General features: G+C 40.6%; 1 protein-coding gene across 8 annotated transcripts in view; it reads left to right on the top strand.

Moving 5' to 3' along the window:
- BACH2 (BACH transcriptional regulator 2) overlaps window positions 1-25122 on the top strand; it is a 253359-nt gene that overhangs the window by 220609 nt on the left and 7628 nt on the right. For all 8 annotated transcript variants that reach the window (XM_014578684.3, XM_075923895.1, XM_006133289.4 and 5 more), the window contains 2 exons: window positions 11553-13097; window positions 21728-21934. In XM_014578684.3, coding sequence (XP_014434170.2) covers window positions 11553-13097; window positions 21728-21934 — 1752 coding nt within the window. The remainder of the gene's footprint in view (window positions 1-11552; window positions 13098-21727; window positions 21935-25122) is intronic.

Here is a 25122-nt window from a genome sequence, read left to right as displayed (position 1 = left end):
ATTTCTCCAGAGCTCAGTTTTATTCTCCCACACCTCACTTCCCTCAGTCCTTTATTCTCAAGCTGAGGTGTCTGCTGAGAAAAGCCGCTCCGCGTCTCCCTGGTCTGCTGAGGGGGGGGGGGGAGCAGACCAGGAAGATGCGGAGCGCAGCTAGTGCAGGGTTGCCTCACCCCATTTGTAAGTAGGGATCCAATGTAAGTCAGATCCATGTAACCCGGGGACTGCCTGTACTTCATTTTCGGTAAGGACAAGCAGCTGGAATTTGTGCCTAGGTATTAGATAAGTTTGCAAACTAGCATTTAAATAGCCATTGATCTGCTAAAGAGCATGCAAGTGGGCTCCTCTCTGAAATATTGACCCACTAGGCATGGGCGATGGGTGAAGCTGCTGCTTGCAGAGGCAAGCTCCCCAGCCAGTGACTCTGCCCATACTCTACCCTTGCTCTACCTAGGCCCTGCCCAATATCCCCTAGAAGCTGAGCGCTTGGGCAGCCGCCCAGCAAAGATTCAGGGGCCACCTCGCTGATTAGTAGGGCACCCACAGCTGCTCACAGTGGACAACATGCGTTTCTATTGTTGGTGCATGCCCCACACTTCAGTTGCATAATCGCATCATGGCGTTCTTTTGAAAAACGCTTTTTCAAAAGTGAAATCGCCATCTAGACATGGTTCTTTTGAAAAGAAAAGCCTTTTTCGAAAGATCCTGTACTCCTTCAAAAAATGAGGTTTACAGGATATTTCGAAAAAGGCTTTTCTTTTTGAAAGAACCACATCTAGACTGCAATTTCACTTTCAAAATAGCATTTTTCGAATGAACACTGTGACATGATTATGCAAATGAAGCACGGGAAATTCAAATCCTGGCTTCATTTGCAATTTTGATATGTCTAATTTACATCCCTCTTTCGAAAGAGGGATGTAGTCTAGACATAGCCTAAGGTACCACAGGACTCTGTTGTTTTTGCAGATACAGATTAACACACGTGAGACCTTTTGGGGGAAGAGTTACTAGTCTGCAAACTGCAACAGACTGCAGTGGGAACCTTTAGGAATGGTCAAAATAGGGAGAGGAAAGAGAGGAGGGGTTGAGCACTAAGGCCCAGGGCAGACATTGCCTCTCCTTGCCTCTTTTAGCCACTGCCCATGCTACTAGGTGTTCATTAAGTCAAGGGAACAAAGGAAAAGGAAATAGGATTTTTTTTTCTCCTTCAATTTATAAATATTACTGCCAAGGCAATCAAAAACTGTAATGGACCTCTTCCCTTCCAGATCAGAAGCTGGAGCTGGTCATAGAGGCTGCTATGCTTAAACTTCTACTGTAAAAGCAAAATTGGATGCTATAAAAGTGCTCCCAGTTTGGTCTCTAAAATAAAAGTAAAACAACAAAGGGAGTTAAGGCACTTCTTGAAGCACTGAAGTCTGACCTCTTTAAGAGGCATTTGAAATGGATGTACTTCAAAGAGATGCTGCTCTCCTACATCCAAAGCCTGGCTGCCGAGTAGCTTTTCTGGTGGTGGGGCTGCTTTTTTAGTTTTTATTTTCACTGGAAAAAAAGATAAATCAGCATTTTGAAGGAAAAAAGCTTTATGGTTTGGGTACCTCCCTTTTATCAGAATGCATGGATGAGAAGATGTTTCCATTGTAATGTTGTCACTCACAATTTCCACACCTTTGAAAAGTTATCAGACTATCAATTTGACATCAGATCAGTCTTGCATTGAAATTTGTGATCGCCAGCATAAGTGGGCAGAAAGTAAAACTCAAGCTAAAAATAGGTCGAGCACAAAGGCATTTTTCAAGCAAAACTGCAGGACTTGCTTAGTGCTTTCATTGCTTCTTTACCAGCAGGAGAACTGCTTTTAACATTGTATTTAAAAGCCCAAATACAGATTCACGTAGCCTCCCTGCTTCTGCACCAAACTAGATTTTAGAGACTGATTGCTGATTTCTTATATGAAATGAAATTAGATTAATGGGTCTAACCCAGTGGCCTCTTGATAATTATCAGGCAGGGGAAATGTGCACTGTTGTGATTGCAGGGCTACCATTCTTTAAGCTTTTGGAGTTGAGGGATACTTAAACTACACAATTAAGCCAAAAGAGTCAGTGTAAGGTTGCCATATTTGTCTCTGGCTTTAAAAAATAAATACTTCATTATTTTTGTATCCTATTCATCTTCATCTTTGGGTCCCTTTTCCTGCCTGCTGTGTGTTATTATATTATCATAAAAGACTTCAGTTTCACAAGCAACATCTACTCTTGTGCACACCAATCTTATGCATGGTGATAGGCATTTATATAGCAAATCATGAAAATCTAGATCTATTTTGCACATGCAACTGAATATTTACCTGTGCAAATATAGTGGGATATCTGGCAAACTGGTGGAAAAGATTTTAAAACAAGCAATCAAATGTCCAGGCTGGGAAAAACAGAATCTGCCATGAAACCCTATTCCAAATAACTAAGTAAATAATCAGGAAGTTACTTAACTCTTAATGAAATAATATCATGTTTACTGATCTTGGTTATTACACTCTGAAAATAATGCACATACTATACTCACACATTACCTACAAAAGAAAAAGAATAAAGTGTATGCTAATTGTAGCAAATAAGATTAGAGATGTTTAATGCCTGAGATCTTCTTCTGGATGTGGGGGAAAAAAATAGGAACAGTTTACTGTCACTAATCTTATTTTCTATTTTTAGGGTATGTTTGATTATATAAGTTGTAGTTAGGAACTTACTGGCCTAGAACATCCTTACTAATTTGACTAATAAGACTAAGCTTGTAGGAAACAATCTTCAACTCTGAGGTTGATTATAAAGCCTTTACACATTCCTCAACATTAGTGTTGTGTATTATATAAAAAACACTATATAGCAATAAAATAATGAAAAGATTATTCCTAATTTCAGTTTTAACACCCACATACCCTCTTTCTTTATGTGTTTATTACTCCGTATTGTTAATTAATACCTTGAATGTCAAATTACAAACTGTCAGCCTTTATCTAAGTTTTCTTTTCCCCTTACCTCACAAAAAAATGTTGAAATTACATAAATCACTGTTTTGAGTTAGAGATGAAGAGAAACTATTTGTACTGTTTTAGATGTTTTTGTGATGTCCTCGGGTTGCAAATTCTGAATATTATAAATTTAAACTGTGATCCTACAAGCACTTTACATGCTTAGCTTTCAACATGAAAGGGGGTGGTGAATAATGTAGCCAAGTGAAGGAATTAACTTCCCAAAATTGCCTACTCTTCTTAACCTTCCTCCCAGGAAGGATCTCTGGGATACGTCTACGCAGCCGGGCAAAAGTTGAATTAAGCAGCTCAACTTGAGCTACTCCAATTGTGTAGCGTAAGTCAAAATAGCTTAATTCGGCTTTTGGCACTATCTACACAGCAAGAAGTCAAAGGAAGAACACTCTTCCTGCAACTTCCCTTACTCCTTGTAAAATTAGGGTTACAGGAGTCGGAGTCAGAAGTCCTCCAGCTCGCCATTATTTTGAAATAATGGCTTGTAGTGTAGACACGCTCTTTGTTAAAGATGCTGCTGTGTAGACATAGCCTGGCTGGCCAAGAAGGATCGGGCTTCAGGGCTGGGCTTAGCTCCATGGGACCAGGTTGCTGAAGGGTTGGTGGTAGGGGGCAGAGCTGGGGCTAGCCTTCCCTAGCTGGGCCTTCACCTGCCCCTCATGAGCATAAAGTTAATGGTCTGCATAAGTGCTTTCAGAATGAAGGCCTTCAGCTATTTTTATAACTATCCCTAAGTTCTCAAAGCATTGCAAAGTTCTGTCCCAGCAATTTATGCTCCTGCTAAAGGCATTGAGTGCTTATGTGGCTAACACTCCACAGAACTTTTTGCATTCATTGGAACAGGTTAATCCCTCTTGCTGGTTTTAAATAATTATCCTTTTAAACCCCCAAGATATTTTAATTACAAAATAGCAACTTTTGGTCATTCTGATAAATTATGAATGATGTCACTCTCAGTCCTAGAAATTAGAGCTGGAAAAGACTCATCAAGTTATCTAGTCTACTTCTTCCAGGATAAGATTTTTTTTTCTCTGCGATATATTTTTCACTTCTTTCTCTAGTTTCAAGCAATAAGGCATTCATCACTTTGTTTGGGAAACCCTTCCACACTCAAAAGATAATGACTAGGATGAGTATGAAAAAATTCCCAAAATCTTTTCTTTTTCAGTTTTATTCCATTGCCCCCAACAGTTTCTCATTTTAACATCTTAACCAATTCCTCTCTGTCCTCAGCATTTACACTCTTCCCACTATTGTAAATGGAATTTTTTTCTTCTTTAGCTATCACTGAGCCAGTTTTTACGTTTAGTTCTTTCACTCTTCGTTCATAAGACTTCTCTCAGCCCCTTGATCACTTTTCTCATTCTTCTTTGAGTTCTGCTCCCATTTATTGACATATTGGTAATACTGAACTGTCCTGAACTCTATGCAACATTTGCAGTAAAATGTCACAAATGCACTTAGAGAATGACTACAATTGAACTACTCCTACGATACTGCAGGCAGTTCTGGATATTTCTAAATAAGAATGACACCTTTCTGTGTGCAGCCATAATGGGATAGGTAGTTTTGCTAACATTTTTGCATTGACTGCTCATGCCTAATTTGCTCCATTATTTTCCAAGTATTTCCTAGTTTTTTGATTTAATACCAAAAAAGGATGTGTGAGGTAGGGACTATGGTAATTGTCTAAATGTCCAAGAGGGAGAAGAAGTGTTTAGAGTGTTCCAAGTACATAAACTAAATATAAGGAAAGCAAAATTTCCTAGCAATATGTCTTAAGTAGGTTATAGTAACAGTCTCCCAAAGGAAATAGTGGAAGTCCGGTCACTTAAGTCAATTAAAACTTAACACTCAGCATTTATTCTTTGAGTAGCAAAGGGAGAGACAGAATAGTCTAAAATGAGTTTTTGATCCTTAGTTTCTGTGACTTTCTAAATTAATGGGTTGGACTTGCCAATAAGTGTAGTATTTTCTAATGCTAATTAGCCATTCTTTCTCTAAAATATATGATGTTGAAACAGGAATTAATTTAGTGAAGTCCTATGGCTAGCGCCGTACCAAATTCATGCACATGAAAAAAAAGTGTCATGGAGCATGAAATCTGATCTCCCACCAGAAAATCTGGCCTTTTGTGTGAATTTACCCTATTTCTTGAGTGTGACCAGCATTTCTCAAATTGGGAGTCCTGACCCAAAAGGGAGTTTAGGGGAAAGTCACAAGGTTATTTTAGGGCCATACTTACTACTTGCACTAACTTCAGAGCTGGGTGGCCAGGGAGCGGTGGCTGGGGAGCAGCAGCTGTTGTCCAGGCATCCAAATCTGAAGGCAGCAGCAGCGCTGAAATAAGGGTGGCAATACCATACCACACTATTCTTTTTTCTGAGCTGCTGCTTTGAGAGCTAGGTGGACAAAGTGGTGTCTACTGACTAAGGGCTCAGCTTCGCTGGCAGGAGCACAGAGATAAAGGTGGCAATACCATACCATGCCATTCTTTCTTCTGTATCGCTGGCATTGGCTCTGCCTTCAGAGTAAGAACGTTAAGGACTAGTTGACTATCCAATAAGCAAATACTTATCGGATAGTCGAGTCAACTAGTCTATCAGATAGAGGCAGCAAAGGGAGGGAGGAAGAGAGGGTACTTCCAATCGGCAGCACTGCACAGAGCCTGTACCCGGGCACTGTGGCAGTGTTTCAAAGGGGCAGTGCTGCCCAGCTGATCCCAGGTTCAGCTGTGTGGCGCTGCCACTTTGAAACACCGCCATGGCGTGAAGCCCGGGGTCAGCTGGGGATTCCCCAGCTGATTCGGAGTCCATCATAGCATTTGTGCAGAGCCCAGGGTCACGGCATTTCAAAGTGGCAGCACAGCATGGAGTCCAGGGTCGTCGGGAGACTCTGAGTTTCCTGCTGATCCTAGGCTCCATGAGGGCACTTCACCATTGAAATACCACGCGGAGCCCAGGGTTAGCTGGGGATTCTTGAACATTTCAAAACTGGCACATGGCGTGGAGCCTGGAGTCAACGGGACTTCCCACTGGCCCCGGGCTGGATGCAGAGTTCCGCATTCCTCCTTTGAAATGTACAAGAGCCGCATTCCTCCTTTGAAATGTACAAGAGCCCCATTTCAAAGGAGGAATGCGGAAGTGCCTATCGACTATTCAAGTAGTTGATGGAAATTCCATCAACTACTCAACTAGTAAATTACTCAATATTTAACATCCTTACTTCAGAGCTGGGATCCCAGCCAGCAGCTCTCACACTGGTTGCCCAGCTCTGAAGGCAAGTCCACCACCAGCAACAGTGCAGAAATAAGGGTAGCAGTACTACAACTCCCCTACAATAATCTTGCAGCTCCCCACAACTCCTTTTTAGGGTCTGAACTCCTGCAATTACAATACATTGACATTTTAGATTTAAATAGCTGAAATAATGAAATTTGATGTTTAAAATCCTATGACTGTGTAATTCACCAAAATGGCCCATGGATTTGGTATTACACAGAAAGCCAGACTAGATGACCACAGTAGTCCCTTATGGCCTTATAATCTCACATTCTCTTGATAATTACCTCCTCATTCTACAGTGTGCTAGTCATGATCAGCATCAGATTCCTCCATTCCACCACTAGCCAGGCCTCGTGTTGCTACATAAACAAAATTGACTAAGAGTTCCACATTAAATGTCTATTGTTGAGAGCAAGCATGACAACTGCCATCGTGGCCAACTCAGGAGCTGAACCAGAGACCTCATGAGCCTAAAAAGGGAATGTCTGAAACTTGAGCTAAAGAGCCAGACTCTGTAGACCGACCGATCACAGTTAGGTAGCCGATGTGGCTGGGACACAGCATGAGCTATTTAAAATCTACAGGCCAGGGGATTACACAAGAAAAAACAGAATAAAATTCTTCATTTACTTAGGATGCGATAAAGGTGTGGTAGGCACATTTAAAATATACATGAGGACAAAGTCTAGCTGACAATCAAAAATACAGCAAAGGGTAAAAGAAAGGGCTGTAGCATACAGTCAGAGAACTGGCATGCATATATTGTTCCAGCGCTTGTTTGTTGCCTAGGTTGTGGTTTTGTACACGCAAATTTTTTCCTACTATCTACTGATTGTTGTGGTTAATTTTATAGAAGTGGGTATTTGGAAGAGCTGTATGATGAGAGGCTAGTGCTGTAGTGGCCTGACATATCAGTTTGGAGAGGATGCTCCATACAGGTTCCCACAAACTGAACTTTCTGGTTGTGGTTTTTGATATGTGAATAGCATTTTTTCCATCTGCCCAGAGTTTTTCCAATGTATAAACAAAGAACATTATTTTGGGTTACTAAACCCAATTCTGTTAGTAAAACACATTACCTTCATTTCACAAATTGACACATCTATAGCATGATCTTTTTAAAAGACCATTCCTGCTATAAAAAACAATCTGATGGAATTGAAGTGCATGGGTGGCTGTAATATATGCAGCTTTTAAACCTTCCTTTTCAAACTGTACAATGTGTATAATCATATTCCAATGCCTAAATATGTGCATTCTTATCACGGTGAATTAATTACAAACAGTTCCAAAGGCAATAAGAAGGTAGAACCACAGTAGAAGCCAAATCAATATTTAGACCGCTTCAGGCTACTGGGATTCTGCTAATTTTAACACTTACCAGCAAGTGGTTGCATGCATTTATTATCAAAGTTTGTTTGAATAGTTAAAACATTAGCTCTGAACTGAAACATGTCAGAAACGCCTCCCTGGAGCCATCTATTAGAGCTGAAAATATTATCCTTTCAGTGTGTTACTGGTAATTTTACCTCTGTGTCTGTAAATGAATTAGGAGAGTGATGAGTTACACAAATTTCCATGTACGATTAAAAATAATTCAAGGTGTGGGCCTGACTGTCTCTCTCATCTGCCCTTCATTCAGAGTTTTTTATATATCTTAAAGAAGTGTCTTCCATATTTTCTCCTTTGCATGGCTAGAGCTCTGCTTTTGACATTCTCTGCATGAAACAGAGGTACCAGCTGTCCTGAATTCTGTATTTATCATCTGGTGTTATTAGGACTGAAAGATCAAGTCACCCTGGAAGATAGCTGTATTGTGGAATAAATCAGTTGCAAGGTTTTTTTAGACTATCTACACTGTAGCAAACAACACAGGTGAAAACGTAGTAGAACCACTTAGTGCTTCAATTTGTTTTGCAGTCATTCCCCCTAGTGGTTATGTAAGATAACTATCATGAGAAGCTATTTATTCCAGGGAGTCTCTTCCGATTTCAAATACACTCTCATTTACTGCTGGTGTACTCATAGATAGATCATGAGCCAAATCCAAACCACCAGGTGCTTTTGAACAGACCCTGAAATCTTTTACTATATTATTATTATTATTATTATTTTTATTATTTTATTATTGTGATTGTTGTTTATTTTATTTATTATTGTCTGTTTGTTTTCTCTGGAGTGTGGACATTGACGATACCTTGACCAGAAATGTGGACCTTCACAAAAAACAATTGACTGCTCCTTATCTACTCCTCTTAGAGACTCATTTTGTAGCTTATCAAGAAAAAATGGCTTCTACATGGCACATTTAAATCACCTTCTGTTTGTACTGGGACCAATCTTATTCAACATATTCTTAAATGATCTGAAGAAGTGGGTAATCAGTAAAGTGGCAAAATTAATAGATGCTACAAAATTACTCAAGCTAGTTAATTCAAAAGCAGAGTAAAAAGTTACAAAGGAATTTAACAAAATTGGGTGACTGGGCAACAAAATGGTAGATGAAATTCAATGCTGATAAATGCAAAGTAACGTACATTGGGAAACATAATCCCAACTATATGCATAAAATGATGGGGACTACATTAGTTGTTACCACTCAAGAAAGAGATCTTGGCATCATTGTGGATAGTTCTCCAAAAACATCCATTCAATGTGAAGCGGCAGTCAAAAAAGCAAATATTGGGAATCATTAAGGGGATACATAATAAGACAAAAAATATCATATTACCTCTATGGAAATCCATGGTACATCCGCATCTTGACTACTATGCGCATATGTGGTCACGCTATCTGAAAAAAGATATATTGGACTTGGGAAAGGTACTGAAAAGGGTAACAAAAATGTTCAGGGATATGGAACAGCTTCCATATGAGGAGGGATTAATAAGATTGGGACTTTTCTGCTTGGAAGAGGGACAACTAAGCAAGGGGATATGATAGCGATCTACAAAATTCATGACTAGTGAGAGAAAGTAAATAAAAAAAGTTATTTGCTTCTCATAACAAAAGAATTAGGAGTCACCAAATTAAATTAATGTGTAAAACAAACAAAAGGAATTGTTTCTTCACAAAGTCAACCTGGAAGTTCCTGCTAAGCTACATAGCCACATAGCTTCCAATTGAGCCCTGCACAGGAGCTTGGTTACTGCCTCAAACCTAGGGTGGCTGACTCCTCTGGCAAGGAGTTCCACAGGTTGACTACACGCTGTGTGAAGAACTTTCTTTTATTAGTTTTAAAACTGCTCCCCATTAATTTCATTTGGTGTCCTCTAGTTCTTCTATTTAGGGAACTAATAACTTTTCTTTATCGGCCCTCTCCACACCACTCATGATTTTATATACCTCTATCATATCCCCCCTCAGTCTCCTCTTTTCTAAACTGAAAAGTCCCAGTCGCTTTAACCTCTCCTCATATGGGACCCGTTCCAAACCCCTAATCATTTTAGTTGCCCTTTTCTGAACCCTTTCCAAGGCCAAAATGTCTTTTTTGAGGTGAGGAGACCACATCTGTACACAGTATTCAAGATGTGGGCGTACCATAGTTTTATACAGGGGCAGTAAGGGTATGTCTGCACTGCATCCCTAGTTCGAACTAGGGATGCAAATGGAGACAATCGAAGTAGTTAATGAAGCGGGGATTTAAATATCCCGTGCTCCATTAACATGATCTCGCCGGCGCGCTAGTTCGAATCACAGCTGATTCAAACCAGGAAGTGCGCTCCGGGACGCGTTAGTTCGGACTAAAGCCCTTAGTCCGAACTAATTTTACTCCTCATCTTTTTTTGCTTTTCTTATTACATTTTTACACTTGATTTGACAGTGTTTATGTTCCTTTCTATTTATCTCACTAGGATTGGACTTCCACTTCGTAAAAGATGCCTTTTTGTCCCTCACTGCTTCTTTTACATGGTGGTTAAGCCACGGTGACTCTTTTTTAGGTCTCTTGCTATGTTTTTTAATCTGGGGTGTAGTGCAGTGCATCTGAATATGAATGCAAATATATTCCCTATGTGCTGTAATTCGTATTCATGGAAACCAGAAACAATGCAATTCCATTGATTGAGGTAGGGATGTCAATGAGTAGTCAACTAGACAATTAACTGATAAGCCTAGGCTTATTGATTAATCTTGTCAACTACTCGCATCCCCCCCCTTGCTGCCTCTGTATCAGAGGGAGCAAGGATGGGGAGGAAACAGGAGCTGGTCTTGAGGGAAGCCAGCTTAAAAACCCCAGCACTGGCTCTGTGGTGCCACTCTCCCCCACCACACCCCCCCGCACTGCTGCCTCTATCAGAGCTTGGGCCCATCACAAACAGAGGCTGCTCCAGGAGATGAGGAGCAGCCGCTGTGGGGAGCTCAGACCCCTTGCGGACAGAGCCTGCTGCCACCCCAAGCTCCTGCCTCTGTGTCAGAGGCAGCAGTGTATGGTGGCAGGCAGCCAGTCTGTGAGGACAGCTGGTTTTTAAACTGGCTCCCCTTACAGACCAGCTCCTGCCTGGCACCCTATGCTGCTGCCAGCCCCACCCACGGGGATTATTGAATAGTCATGTAACTGCAAAGATATCATGCGGTTACACGACTGTTCAGTTCCCTGATAGCTAGCATCCCTACGTTGAAGAGAACTCATTAGCAGTACAAATTCAAAATCTTCCATTATTTATGAAATAGTAACTTGATAAATGATGGCTAGCATAGATTTGATGAAACTTTAGCCTGGTTGCCTTCAAACTAGAGGGAAAAGTTATCATCCGAATTTTCATATAACAATCAGTAAACATTGTTCAAACTTAAGTTACACCTTTATCCTCCAGCCCATTCTGCATCAGAATTAGAAGAAATATACTCTAATTTGTACTGTCTTATTGCAACGCATCATGTTTACAGAGAACTATTAATTCTGATTAACAGTGTGTATGCTAATGTGTATTTTTTACATTTTTATCAGTGTAAATGCCTTGGTCATAGTTCTTTAAGTCACTCAGTCTATGTAATGTTTAGTTCAGCTTGTAATATGAGGTGTAAAAGCAACACCAAGCAGGCAGCATTAATTATTGGAAGTAGCATCATTGCTGACCTGATGAAAGATTAACTGGTACGTTAGAGTATTTATTTATGGATATTAGAGCTGTCAGGTTATCTAACTACACTTGAAAAGTTTGGGACAATAGCTGTGCTGATGATAACACTGTCAATTTTCCTGTTTTGTTTTGTTTTTGCAGGTCACTGCCAGGGGATTTGGTCCGTTGTTACAGTTTGCCTACACTGCTAAGCTGTTACTCAGCAGAGAAAACATACAGGAGGTCATCCACTGTGCTGAATTCCTGCGCATGCACAACCTGGAGGACTCCTGCTTCAGCTTCCTTCAGACTCAGCTGCTGAATGATGAAGATGGCTTATTCCTGTGCAAAAAGGATACCACCTGTCAGAGAATGCACCATGAAGAGAACATTGATGGTGAAGAGGAGGAAACTATGGAATCGGAGACTTCAAAAATATCTTGCCCAAGGGACAGAATGCCTCAAGAACCCTTTAACTTTGAATCCACTAGTTCTGGAGCAGACAAGGAAGAAGGGATGCTGCCTGATTCTGACATGCTGAGAAATAGCAAGGACGGTTTGGACAAAGACGCGGTAACACGGTACCCGAGATATAAGAAATATCAGCTTGCTTGTACCAAGAATATCTGCAACACATCACTCATCAGTACCTCAGGTTTTGCAAGCACATTCAGTGAAGAGGGTTCTGGAAATGGCCTCAAATCAGGACTTGCTGTGGGCCAGATCAAAAGTGAGCCTCAGAATGAGGAAAATGATGAAGAAAGCATAACGCTTTGTCTGTCTGGAGATGAACCTGATGTCAGGGATAAAGAAGGGGATGTTGAAATGGACCGGAAACAGCCAAGCCCCACTTGTGTTGATAGGTCTAAAAGTATGTCCTCTCCTTCCTGCCTAAGGTCTTTCTTCAACAGAACAAAAAGCATAGATTTGGTTGGCTTCCCCAGTACTTCCCAACAGCACTTTGCCAGGAGCCCAGCATGCCCTTTTGACAAAGGGACAACTCAGGGTGACCAGAAAACTGACTACAGCCCTTTCACAGGGAATTATGGACAGTCCCATGCCGTTCAGAAGGATGCTTCCAATTTCACTATGGGATCGCCTCTCAGAGGACCTGGTTTTGAAACACTGTATAAGCAGGAAGGTGAACTGGATAGGAGGAGTGTTATATTCTCTTCAAATGCTTGTGACCAAGTAAACACTTCGGTGCATTCATATTCTGGTGTGAGCAGCTTGGACAAAGACCTCACTGAGACTGTGCCAAAGGGTCTGTGGGCTGGAGGCAGCCAGTCCCTTCCCAGTTCACAGACCTATTCCCACAGTGGACTGACAGCTGATCACTTGCCAGGAAGGATGCGGCCCAACACCAGCTGCCCGGTGCCAATTAAAGTTTGCCCTCGCTCGCCTCCTCTGGAAACCAGAACCAGGACCTCTAGCTCATGTTCCTCCTACTCATATGCAGAGGATGGCAGTGTTGGTTCTCCCTGTAGCCTCCCTCTGTGTGAGTTTTCATCTTCCCCCTGTTCCCAAGGAGCTCGATTCCTGGCCCCTGAACATCAGGAGCCAGGCATGATGGGAGATGGAATGTACAACCAAGTCAGACCCCAGATTAAATGTGAGCCATCCTATGGAACAAACTCCAGTGATGAATCTGGGTCGTTCTCAGAAGCAGACAGTGAATCATGTCCTGTGCAAGACAGAGGACATGAGGTAGGGAATTAAGATAAGTACACATGTAATGGTCATTGTGACCCGTTGACTCAGTCCTTTATTCTCTTAAATAACTTTTGGCATTTGCCCAGCACTTTCTAATTTACAGAGGCAAGGGGTAATGTGTATTCATCTCCTCCTCAGCTGAGTCTGCATGCTGAACAGAGGAGAGATCACAAATAGCTGAGTTCATCTCCTGGAGGCTTAGCACTTAACTGAAATTTTAATATTAAACAAGAAGCAGGTAACAGCTGAGTGATGAGTAAATTTGTGTTCGTACAAATGCTGTCCCCTCTCTTTTTCTTTGTCACCTAGTGATATATATATGTGATATATATATATATATAAAGGAATTATATATTTTTCACTCTTAAAACTGTACTGTTTCCTTCAGCCTGCTTTATAGACTGTGATACTATGGTAGCACTTACAGAGCCCAGCCAAGATTAGGACCTTGTCGTGCTAAGCACTGCACTGTATAAACAAAGAGTCCCTGCTCCAAACCACTTGCAATCTGTATGAGGCGCACCCAAGGTGAGAGAAGAACCAGTGCCACAAAGAGGTGAAATGACTAACCTGAGATCACACAGCTGGTCAGTGACAGAGCCAGGAATAGAACCCAGGTTTGCTTCCTTCCAGACTTGTGGTCTGTCCTCTAAACTGTGCAGCCTCACTATGTGTTGCCTTTATTTGCAACCAGGGGGCTTTCCCTCTCATCAAACTTATTACAGTATTTGGATTATACTTCCTGCCTAGGACCTCCCTTTCCTCATAACTGAGGTACACTAGAAGACCATTACATAAAATATCGAGGAATGTTATCCTTGAATTTACAGGAGTTATTGAGGGAAGCAGGGAAAGAATATGGGCCCAAGAAACAAGCTGTGAGTTTCCATGTTCTTCCATCAGTGAGAGAGAAATAGGGTCATTTTACAAAGGCAAAAAGGCTGTAGTGGCAATTTATGAATATGGGGTGAGTATTTCAGGGTAAGTGCATAAGCTTGGTAGATTGAAGGGTATAGTACAGGGCTTGAGAGTTGAAAAGAGAAGAGGTGTTTTTCTGAACTCCTTTAGGGAAACTGAGCAGAGTGTTCTGGAGTAATTTTTGTATGGAACTGGGTATCTGCTGTCCCGGGTCAGACCAATAAAATGTTCACTTGAGACCTGCTGCTCTAGCATAGGAAGCAGATAAGTTCATTGCCTGATTAGCATGGGTTTTGAGAACTTAGGATGAAAAAGAGAAAGGAAGGGACCCAAAAATAATCCAGTATTTTATTTTATCCCTCACTTTCTGTATAAAGTGGTTTAATTTTTCAAAACATCAACCCATTGTTGCTACGTATTGTTATTCTTACCTTCCTCCTGAGGTGTGGTTGGTGCTTCCCAAAACAGCAAGACTTACAAGGAAGAGATTGGAGAGGGTTGTTTTACACTTGGCTCTAAGTAAGGGGTAGTGTGCAGCTGAACAGGCCCGGGACACATTGTGACTTGGAGTCACAATTGATGGCAGTGAAGTATTTTTATAAGGGTGTGCCTTACTTCCCACTGTGTGGTTAGCTTTTGTGAGGGAAGCAGTGGTGTGTTGCAGTGGAGACAATGTTCCTTCTCTTGCCCCTTTTCACCCTCAGAGATATCTGGAGCATTTCACTGGACCAAGAGCCAAGTCCTAAAGCAGCAATGGGTGAGGCCTCTCATGCCCCTGCATGGCCATGTCACACTCTAGCGCTATCTTAAATGTCACATTTACAGCTGGGAAACAAGACAGCAGGGAGAGAGTTGGAAGAGAGAAAACAGTCATAGCACAGATTCATTTTGTTACTCAGTGAGGGCAAATGCATAGCATGGTGTAGTAAAGAGGCTGGGAGATTGGGATTTTTGTTAGCTTGTTTTAAACGACTAATTAGCTATTTTTGCTGGCTAATTGTGTGTAGATGCTGCAGCAGAGGTGGGTCTGAAGGAGATGAATGAGGAAGATGGGATTGTGGATGGTCTCAGAGCTTTGTATGCATATGGGGTGGCAAGAACAAAAGGAGGGTAACATTCATGGGAGAAACAGGCATATTGGGTATTGACACTGGCTTTAGAATCCTTCTGGCTGCAAGGAGCAGTAGTGGTCTGTTCAATAAGCACTGGGCTGAAGGTTAAGATGCTTGGATTCTATTCCTGATTCTGCCACTGACTTTCCATGTAATGCTGGGCAAGTCAACTCTCTGTGCCTCATGCACAAGTCAGTAATTATGATGTACAATTTGAGATGTATTGATGAAAAGTATTGTTAGTGGGAGTAAATTAATACTCCATGAGGTGGTATTGATCTCCTCGGAACCCAAGTAAGCAACACAAGGTTACAGGAAATTAGATTGTGTGAGCTCTAAGTCCCAGTTCAGATCTTAGATTGAAAAGGGAATTTGAGAGAGAGATTGCAATAGAGCAGCTGATAGAAATACAATGCAATCTCATTTAAGAAGTGTCTTATAATATAGACATCTCAAAATACTCTCTAATATCCGTGTCCCTGGAAGTTAGCCTCTGGGAAAGGTATCAAACAGTGTAAAATACCTAAGGGAGAAGGGTGTTTTTTTTCAAATCATTATGCCTAGGTTTAGCAACTCAGCTGCCATTAAGATCAGAGGGCAGCGCGTGTAACGGTCTGAAATTTTAACCACTGCTGTCAGTGCCTCTTCTTAGGCTTTTAATTGGAGCTTTCTCCAACCTTTACAATGTGCTTTTTGCCCTTTGCTAGCTTTATTACTTTATAGACTGGTCTCTAAGTCCTCAATCTCCATGTAACATCACATGAAATTATTTATAGTTTGTATTTTAAAGTGTAGCTGATGAAATAGTTGAGTGAGTATAATTAATTCCTACTGTCTAAGGGGCCATAGTCTGCATTCCCACTCATGCTGAGCAGTACCTTGCTCCTTGAGTAGTCCCATTGATTGCAATGTGTAGTTGCCTTGATTTCAGGGGACTGCCCAATGTGAGCATGGCTGATGGACTCTGGACCTCAGTTATCAAAATATCTAAGGTCGCTTAGATTTTTGACCGATTGTTCTTGATTTGGGTCCCATCTTGTCATCAGTGCCCAGAAGTGCTGTTAACAGAAATATCATTTCCTGGGATAGTGATAAGGTGAGAAATAAGTGAAAATAAATTTTCTACTTCATTCCTTCAGGTGACTATGCTCTCTAGGGGAATGTGGGCCATGCAAAAGCACATGGCTTATTTTACTAGAAAATCAGATAATACTGAAAATATTTGGTGTGATGAGGGGGGATGCCTTTCTGTTGTATGACTGTCTCTTCCTTTGGAAAGAGTCTTGTGAGTATGACTGAGTTACTGAGACTTTTGTTTTCAGTTAATGTTTGGTAGAAAAAATAGCAGGTGCAAACAGAATTATCCCTGTTACAATGCAGAACAGTTATAAGCACAAAAAGGAGAGACTTTGAGCTGCTGGGATTTTATGGAATTAGCATATTGTTTAATGTGAAAGCCAATTTCCTACAAATCCTTCTCTTCACTCAGTCCTCTCAGCCTCTGGAGAGTAGTTGAAGTCAATTATTGGAATGTAATATGACTGACAAGAATACAACTGTTTTTGCTTCACAGCCAGTTTCCAACAATATTGCTTAAAATAGCTACAAAAATAAGACCATAAATAATGAATCCTCAAGAACAAGGTAGCACATCCAGAGCAGAAACTGTCTCCCCAATGGTGCTTAGCTTTCTTAAAATTTATATTCCTAAATATCCTTTTGCTGTTATAAAATAGTCTGAGTCAACTTGATTCTAAACATCATTTGTAATAAAATGCATTTGTATTTGTTTCATCACACTCTTCTGCATTAGGTAAAAACAAAATCTAAATTCAGGCCACTTTAATGCAATTTCTCTGAAGAGAATACACAAGGACAGAAGGAGTTAAGAGGTTGAGTTTTCCAAGAACTATTAATATCCAGAGAATCACATTTGACATGTCTTTTGTTTCTATTTAAGAAGACTTGCCCATTGGACCAGGGACTCACTTTCCAAAGGGAATTTTCACAGTCTGACACAGTCAGCACATGGCTTGAGCAGCAGTGCTGACTGAGCTGGTCGGGCAGTTGCCCCATGACCAAGCGCCCACATAATAAATAGTGAAAAGACTGACACTGCAGAGGGAGGGGAAAAAGGGCAGACCAGAGTGAAAACTGTTGGCTGTAGAACAATGGCGGATGGATGATAACAATGATTGGCATGCTCCAGGTGGGAGAAGGACTGGCTGGTGGAGCAAAAAGAGACAAGAGTATTTTCAAGAGGGAAGGCAGAGTGAGCAGTCTCTCCATGAGACTAAGGCCACGTCTGTACACGACGGGAGCATTTGCTTCCGTTGGCCTCCCTCTGTGAAGATGGTGCCAAGTTCGGCTTAAGGTAAGCTGACTCCAGCTATGTATTTTATGTAGCTGGAGTTGAGTTCCTTAACCTGACCTTCCAGGTTATGCATGCTTGTCCCACAGATCTCTTGGTTTTCAGCTTGGCAAGTCTGTTTGCCATAGGCTGGAAGGATCCTTGTAGAGAAGGGGAGATTTTGGATACAGTAACCAGTTTGTGTTTCTGAAAGCTTTCACCACAGTGCACAGGAACAAATATATCATGGAGTGCATGCGGGGAAAGAGGGTTGTTCAGAAGCCCCAATGTTGGCCTAATGCTGCTCCTGTTGGGAGTTAAGTGACTTCAATGGCAGTCAGCTTAAGCCAACGTAGAACACTTTTGAAAATTCTCTTCTAAATGTCTTTTAGGAAAATACTATCAAAAATAACAACAGTGACTGTATCCTCAGATTGTAACAAATAATTCTCATCCCCATACATACAACAAAAAGTCACTCCTAGGATACAATCCATACTTCCGGTGTAATACCAGGAGCTGCAAGCTGTGAGGCCGTCCATAGGTTGCAGCTTTCAGTTTAAAAAGAACGAGCTGGCAGTTTTGAAGTTATGTAAACACAGCAAACAGCAAGAAAACAAGATTTTGTTCATCTGTTTTTAAAGATGCAGTCATGTCTAGGGTTCCCAACTTTATTACCCTTCCCTGTAGACTCTTCCGTTGCTTTAAGGTTGCTGTTAGGCTCAAGGAGTTTCAGCCACCTTTCTGGCATTTTGTTTGATGAGATTTAGCAGCCCAAGTAAGATGCTCTGGAAATTCAATTAAAGTAAAAAGCTAACGATACTTATTAAATAGGAAAAATTCCAGTCACTGAATGTTCACATCTCTCGTGTGGATTATACTGGGCCTGATTCAGTCCGTTTAGTGAAAGAAAAGCAGTAATTATTACAGTACATGAGCAGTGCAGTAGCAAATACGCTATCCATGCAGGAATTAGCCGGTGAAGCTTGAAAGAATTAATTGATTATGTATGCACTTTTCACTTGCTGATTCACGGGCTGTCCCTATCTATCTAGGTCACTACTAACTTGCTTAGCCATTAGATGTAATGACATTTACACAGGCACTCTCATGGAAATAATGAAGAAAAACTTCCCAAAATCATAAGCAGATTTTAGTTTTCATAAGTGTAGTTTGGCTGTCTTTCCTTTGAACATATCATCCATAATTCAGGAGAGAGATGAATTACAACAATAGCAAAATGGGTTGGCATGTGTAGTGATAAAGACTGCAGTATTTATGAGGTATCTTTGGTGAAGAACAGGGCCTCTGTTCTGATGTAAAAATCCAGCAAAAATAATTGTACAGGTAGATACTTATCAGCTCCCTACTCTAAGTGTATAGCTTCTTGCTGTAGTAAAGAATGGGGCTTCTGTGGATGTTTCTGACTTGAAATATCCCAAACTGTGGCTAGAAAATTGCTTACTCTCTGAAAGGCTGAGTTCAAAAAAGTTTTCATTTTGTTTCAGAAGCAGCTCTTTGTTCTATTTTATACAGCAGGCTACTCACCTTTGAGAGATTGCTGGAGACCAGATCCTCAACCTGAAGGACTCAACATAGCTCTGTTGTAGCTTATGCCAGTCAAGAATCTGCTCCACAATCAGCATAAAGTATAACTATATTATTAAAAAAATTTTAAAAAACAACCAATAGTCCGTAGCACTTTAAGGACTAACAAAACATGTAGAAGGTATCATGAGCTTTCGAGAGCTTTCGAGAGCGTCCAGACTAGCGCGCTGAGCCCACAAACAGCTGTTCAGCTGTTTGTGGGCTCAGCGCGGCAGCCATGTAAATTTAAATGAAGCCGCGATCATTTAAATCGCGGCTTCATTTGCCTTTGCCAAAAAAACAAATCTACGTGGCTCCGTCGACGGAGCCATGTAGTTTAGACGTACCCCTAATGTCAAAACATGAATGTAAAAGCCTTATTTTCCTATTTAAACTGCAGCGTCTTCCAAAGGAATCCACAAACTGCTTTTCCAGGCATTGGCTGAGTCTTAAGATCAAACTACATGACACTGTTTACTGTCCAAAGGGTATGAAAGGGAAATCAAACATTCTTATCATTAGGTAGTAGTCTGCAAACAAGGTAGTCCACATCACCATGTCTGAGGTCAATCTCTGTCAATATAAACAAAGCACTGTTTTCCCTGTCAGCACCTACTTGGCATTTTTTCTTCCATTAAACTGATCTGCAGTGTGATGCCCTGTAATATTAAGCATTGTCTGAGCCATAGTTTCATGGGGGGCAAAGTTCTTTGCATGAAAACTGTGTGAAAGGATACAGTGGGAAGCTTGTACCAAGTTTCACGTGACTGGGGCTTGGAGATAAATGGAACAATGACATCAGAATGCATGGAATGGAAAGCCAACAAGAAAGAAGTGAGGAAATTGCTGGCATGTTTGCTGATGTGGACAGATTAAATTATCATGAATGCCAAAGTGTGTTTTTCTATGTACGGGTCCTTAGCAAACTGTTGTATGTAAACAAACTGGTAAAAGATGTTTTCATTTTATAGTTATCCCTGTATTTAATCTCTTTATTGCCATATATTTTAAAGTGCACTGGTTAAGGATGTTAATTACATGTTTGAATATCAGAGGAGCCTTTTCACCAGAATTTTTAGGTTGGCTAGAGAATTTTCTCTGATAGCCAATTGTTAACTATACATTCTACTTCAAATAAGAGTTGAACTATACAATCACATCTGATGAAGTGGGTTTTACCAATGAAAGCAAATATATTTGTTAGTCTCTAAGGTGCCAAGGGACTGCTCATTGTATAATCACAGTAAAAGTTAAATGTTTACTGCCACCTTTTGGTCAATATAGGTATGACACTAAAAAGAAACCCTGTTGGTCCCAGGATATTAGGGAGAGAAGATGGATGATTCTGTATCTTTTATTGGACCAACTTGTGTTGGTAAGAAAGACAAGCTATGTGGGTAAGAACCTAAAGAAGAACTTTATGTTAGCTTGAAAGCTTGTCTGACTAACAAGAAAATAAGTTATTTGGCCTTTTTGCACATAACTTTCATTTGTCACACAATTATGTGAAACACAGTTTTTGTGACCAACATTTTTTTTTATTTCAATCTATCCATCAATATTCCCTTTGCATAGACATATTAGCTGTTTCAAAGACTGTGTTCACAGCTTTAATTTCCATAAGAACAGCCATCCTGGGTCAGACCAGTATCCTTTCTTCCAACAGTGGCCAACGCCAGGGGCTCCAGAGGGAATGAACAGAATGGGTAATCCTCAAGTGATCCATCCCCAGTTTTCGGGTTGATGGTTGATAATTAAAGCATATTCAGTAAGAACTGTGGGAGAAAGGATAGAATTTCCAAAATAAAATAAAAGATGACTAGTGTGTCTTTATTCAGCTGTGGCATCAAAGCAAGGGTACAAGAGCTTAAAACAAATGTTTGTTTCAATTTCAATTACTGGGGTTTTAGATTTGTTCTAGTAAATGTGACTTGGTCCTATAATTTTTATTGGAATTTTAGTAAATGTATTTTTACATACATTAGTAAAGAAAGAAAAAGGATTTTTTTCAGTTACTCTGACCCTTCTAAATGACATGGTGTGCTGTTAATTGGACTGATTGTAAAATCAATCCTAGCTGCTGTTATGTATAACTTATGATCACATTTATGTTTTAGATTGCGTTTTTAACATTGCAGCTAATCTGGGCTTTAGTTTTTGCAGATAAAACTCCTATCTCAAAGTTGGACCAAATCTTGTGAGGAATTTGGCATCTTCTACCCGCATGGAAATCAATAGCTATTAACTGCTCCCAAAACACATTTACCACTGGAGAGGTTTAGGCTCCATGTTTGTGCAGGAGAGTCTATGAGAATTCCTTTGAAGTACTATTTTCATAGGCCCAGGTTTTTAGCAGATGCAAATCAGAAAAGCAGTGTTGATTTTAGTGGAACTACATTGGTTTACAGCAGTTGATAATCTGGCCCAAATAATTTATTTCCCCCACAAAATCAAATATAGGGCAGCAATAAGCTTTGGTGGATTGATTAGTTTGTTAGCTTTGATGAGCTGTTGATTGTTATCAAAGAGATTATGAAACTTTTGCAATTCTATTTGTTTGGGGGGAAAACAATTAAGTGACTTTTACAACATTGTTCCTATTGCATTAACCAAGCAAATTGTAACTTTATTGGTTGGTGTTTGTTCTTTTGTTTTAGGTGAAGCTTCCTTTTCCTGTAGATCAAATCACAGATCTTCCACGGAATGATTTCCAGATGATGATAAAGATGCACAAGTTAACCTCAGAACAGTTAGAGTTCATCCATGATGTTCGCCGGCGCAGTAAGAACCGGATTGCAGCTCAGCGCTGCCGCAAAAGGAAATTGGACTGTATTCAGAACTTAGAATGTGAAATCCGCAAATTGGTGAGTTACTTGCCTCAATTAAATCTGATAATGGGGCTCTCTGTTAACGATGGATAAATATTCAAAACAATTCCAATACTGGTTTTAGTTAATTTACGCTCAGTGAAGTAAATCACAATAACCAGCTTCCTTTTATTTTTCAAGGCAAATAGTTGAGTGAGGTTTTTTTGTTTGTTTGGGTTTTGTTGTTGTTGTTGTTGTTTTGGTTTTGAACCAAAGCAATTACACTTCATCTAGATTCACACTTGCATACTCATGTCACTAGTTATGTCAATCAAAATACCTTATTGACAGCATCAAAGACAGTGCTGTGCATAATGGGAAGGAGGGAATATGTTCCTTCATTTTATTTAATTTCAGTACAAACAAACTAAAGTTTGCAGTGATACTTGATTTAGAATGTCAAGCACTGAACTGGAAATCTGAAATACCAGAGTGTCTCCATCTCCAACCAACCCTCTCTGTGGTCTTGTATAAGTCACTTTAATCTTTATGCCTTAAATCTTCCTATCTGTGAAATTATAATTTTGAACATCCTCTCACAAATGCTGTGGGGAGTAACAAGATGATGTCTTTAAAATCTTCAAATATGCAAAATGTTTGTAGACCAAGATTATTAGTAGTAGTAAGATGGAGTATATTGCTCAGTTACGTGGAATATTGTCCACGTGAAATTAATTTCTTATGCTTAGTACAGGGTTCTTTTTTTTCCTGACTGTTTCAGCTTAGCACAAATTATCTTCAACTTCTTAACTTAGAAAGTAGACTGAAAATATAGCAAAGAAACTGTAAAAGCTTTAAGACATAGAATCTAAAGATACCCAGAGAAATGAGAGCTACATAGCAATAACACTAGAAGATACCTGAAACCAAAGTAATACTGTCCCAACCTCACTTCCAGAGTTTCATTTCATGTCTATGAACTGATCAGAAAGCCTCATCTTCTGGTCTGCAATAGCGCTGGCATGAAGGATGACATTAGAAAACATCTTCTGTTCTAACACTTTTGCTTTTTTCCCTAACATATTCCATGCATTTTTTACTCTACAAAATACATTAAAAGAACTAAATGAAGCATGAAGTTAAGAAATGCCAAAATTAAAAGAGCTAACACAGCCTTAATTCTGACATTTTGAATATATGCATTGCAAGACAATGTTCAATTTCAGGATCGCACATTAACTTTTGCCTAAGAAAACCAGTAGCAAAACTCCTATTGACTTAAAGGCTCAAGGCCTTTATTTGAAATTAATTTGTCACATGGTGATCAATAAGTTCCCATTTCTTCATGTATATAGTGTCACCTGGAGTGCTTTCTTTTTTAATTAGAATGGAATTATTTTCATTGTCCTTATTTCCCAGTCCTCAGCAACCAGCACCTTCCCTAGGGATATGGGAGGCCTGGGGACAACCCCTCACTGTACCCCAGCCCCCCCCTCGCTTCTTTCTGCCTCTGCCCTGCCCCACTTCCCCGCTTCCCCCCAAGTTCCACCTCTTATTCCATTTCCTCCTACCCTCATTGCACCACTTACCTCAAGCACCCTCTCCCGAGTGATGTTGCCTGAGAAATTGCCAGGGGGCCTGGCACTGGCAGCAATAGTCAGGCCCACCCCTGCACTCACTGTGACAGTAGGAAGCGGAGCAGCCTGGACCAGCCTACTCCACTGCATTGGATCCCAGACATGTGCCTTGGAGGAGTGGAACAGGCTGGGGCTAGGTCACTCCGCTTTCCATGGCTCCCGCTACTGCTAGTGAGTACGGGGTGGCTCAACCCCTGCTGTGCTGGCCCTGGGCCCTTCTAGTTAATCCCCCAGTCCACCCAAGCCTCTGCAGGGTCCCCCAAGCATGGAGCTCAGAGCAGCCACCCCAAACTATCCTCTGCTCTGTCAGCAACCTCCTTTAAACTGGGGGGGGGTAAGGACAGACACAGTATGAAATGTTATTCCCTGTTCATAACATTGCGCGCTTCTCTCAGAGACCCATCCATCCACCCACTTGTTCTCTCCCTTGTCTGCACAATTATATTATACACTTCCTTACATAATTTATTCATTTCAAGATGCACTTGGGCATCTGTTTAGTTTTTATGTTTTGTTGGTGGATTTATCAATATTTTGGCAGGTGGTGTTCTTTTTCATGTAAACTGTTCTCTTTGTCTCTCTCCCATTCTCATGGCTGTGTAGAAACCTTGATTCTGATGATGGGTCTGAAACTGACATAATAAATTGATGCCCATTGTCATGTTCCAGCTAACTTTCATGCATGTACTTTCTTAAACAATAAACAGCATCTTCAATATATCTCATGAATTACTGGGTGAAATTCAGCACCCTGTGTAACGGAGGCAATCAGATCAGATGATGATAATGGTCCCTTCTGGCTTAAAAATCTGTTGTACATAATTTCAGGCCTTTTCTTTACATTTTATCAGCTTTTTGCATTTTGACAATATTTTTCATTGAGAGAAACCCTCAGGTCTTCTTTAGAATATGTGCACACACACACGTGTGTGTGTGTGTGTGTGTGTGTGTGTGTGTGTGTGTGTGTGTGCGCTCACTCAATTTATCTACGAAGCAATACAAGTTGTCAGACACGTATCACCATGATTCTCCACTCTTTGCACTGGCTTCCCATTGAACATAGAGTTCAGTCCAAGGTCTTTGTCCTGATTTTCATAGCTCTGAGTGAAAGGTCCTGGCAACTTGGGACTGTCTCTCTAGTCCTAACTACAGATGCCCAGAAGAGCTTTGTGCCGCTGGAATAATGAAACTGTTGTCTAATGAGAAAAGATTTATGAGCACAGGAAACAGTTTACACCCAGCTTCTGGAACTTGCTGCCAAACAATGGAACAGTGACCACTAATTTTGCTACATTCAGAACAAATTATGAAACCCAGCTTATTTTCTTGCTTATACCTTAATAGTTTTCTACATTAATAAAAACAAACAAACCTACAAGTTGCCCTTGCCAGAAGGGAAAGAAGAGAGATCTCACTGGTGTATTTATTTGTGGGACTTGTTCCAATACGGTAATGATTGGTGCCAATAGAAGAGGAGGGAGCTTAGATAAATAATGCAGGGGTCATGTGTGACCCCAGTTCACTAGTTCCTAATGGCTAACATAGAAGACTTGCTAGTCTAATTAATGCATAATGAAATTAACTTGTGGTGCATGAAGGCAGCATGAG

The sequence above is a fragment of the Pelodiscus sinensis genome, chromosome 3 (genome assembly GCF_049634645.1).
Source record: "Pelodiscus sinensis isolate JC-2024 chromosome 3, ASM4963464v1, whole genome shotgun sequence".
Lineage (NCBI taxonomy): Eukaryota > Metazoa > Chordata > Testudines > Trionychidae > Pelodiscus > Pelodiscus sinensis.
Note: the sequence above shows the minus strand (reverse complement) of the source record. Positions and strands in the feature narration are given on the sequence as shown.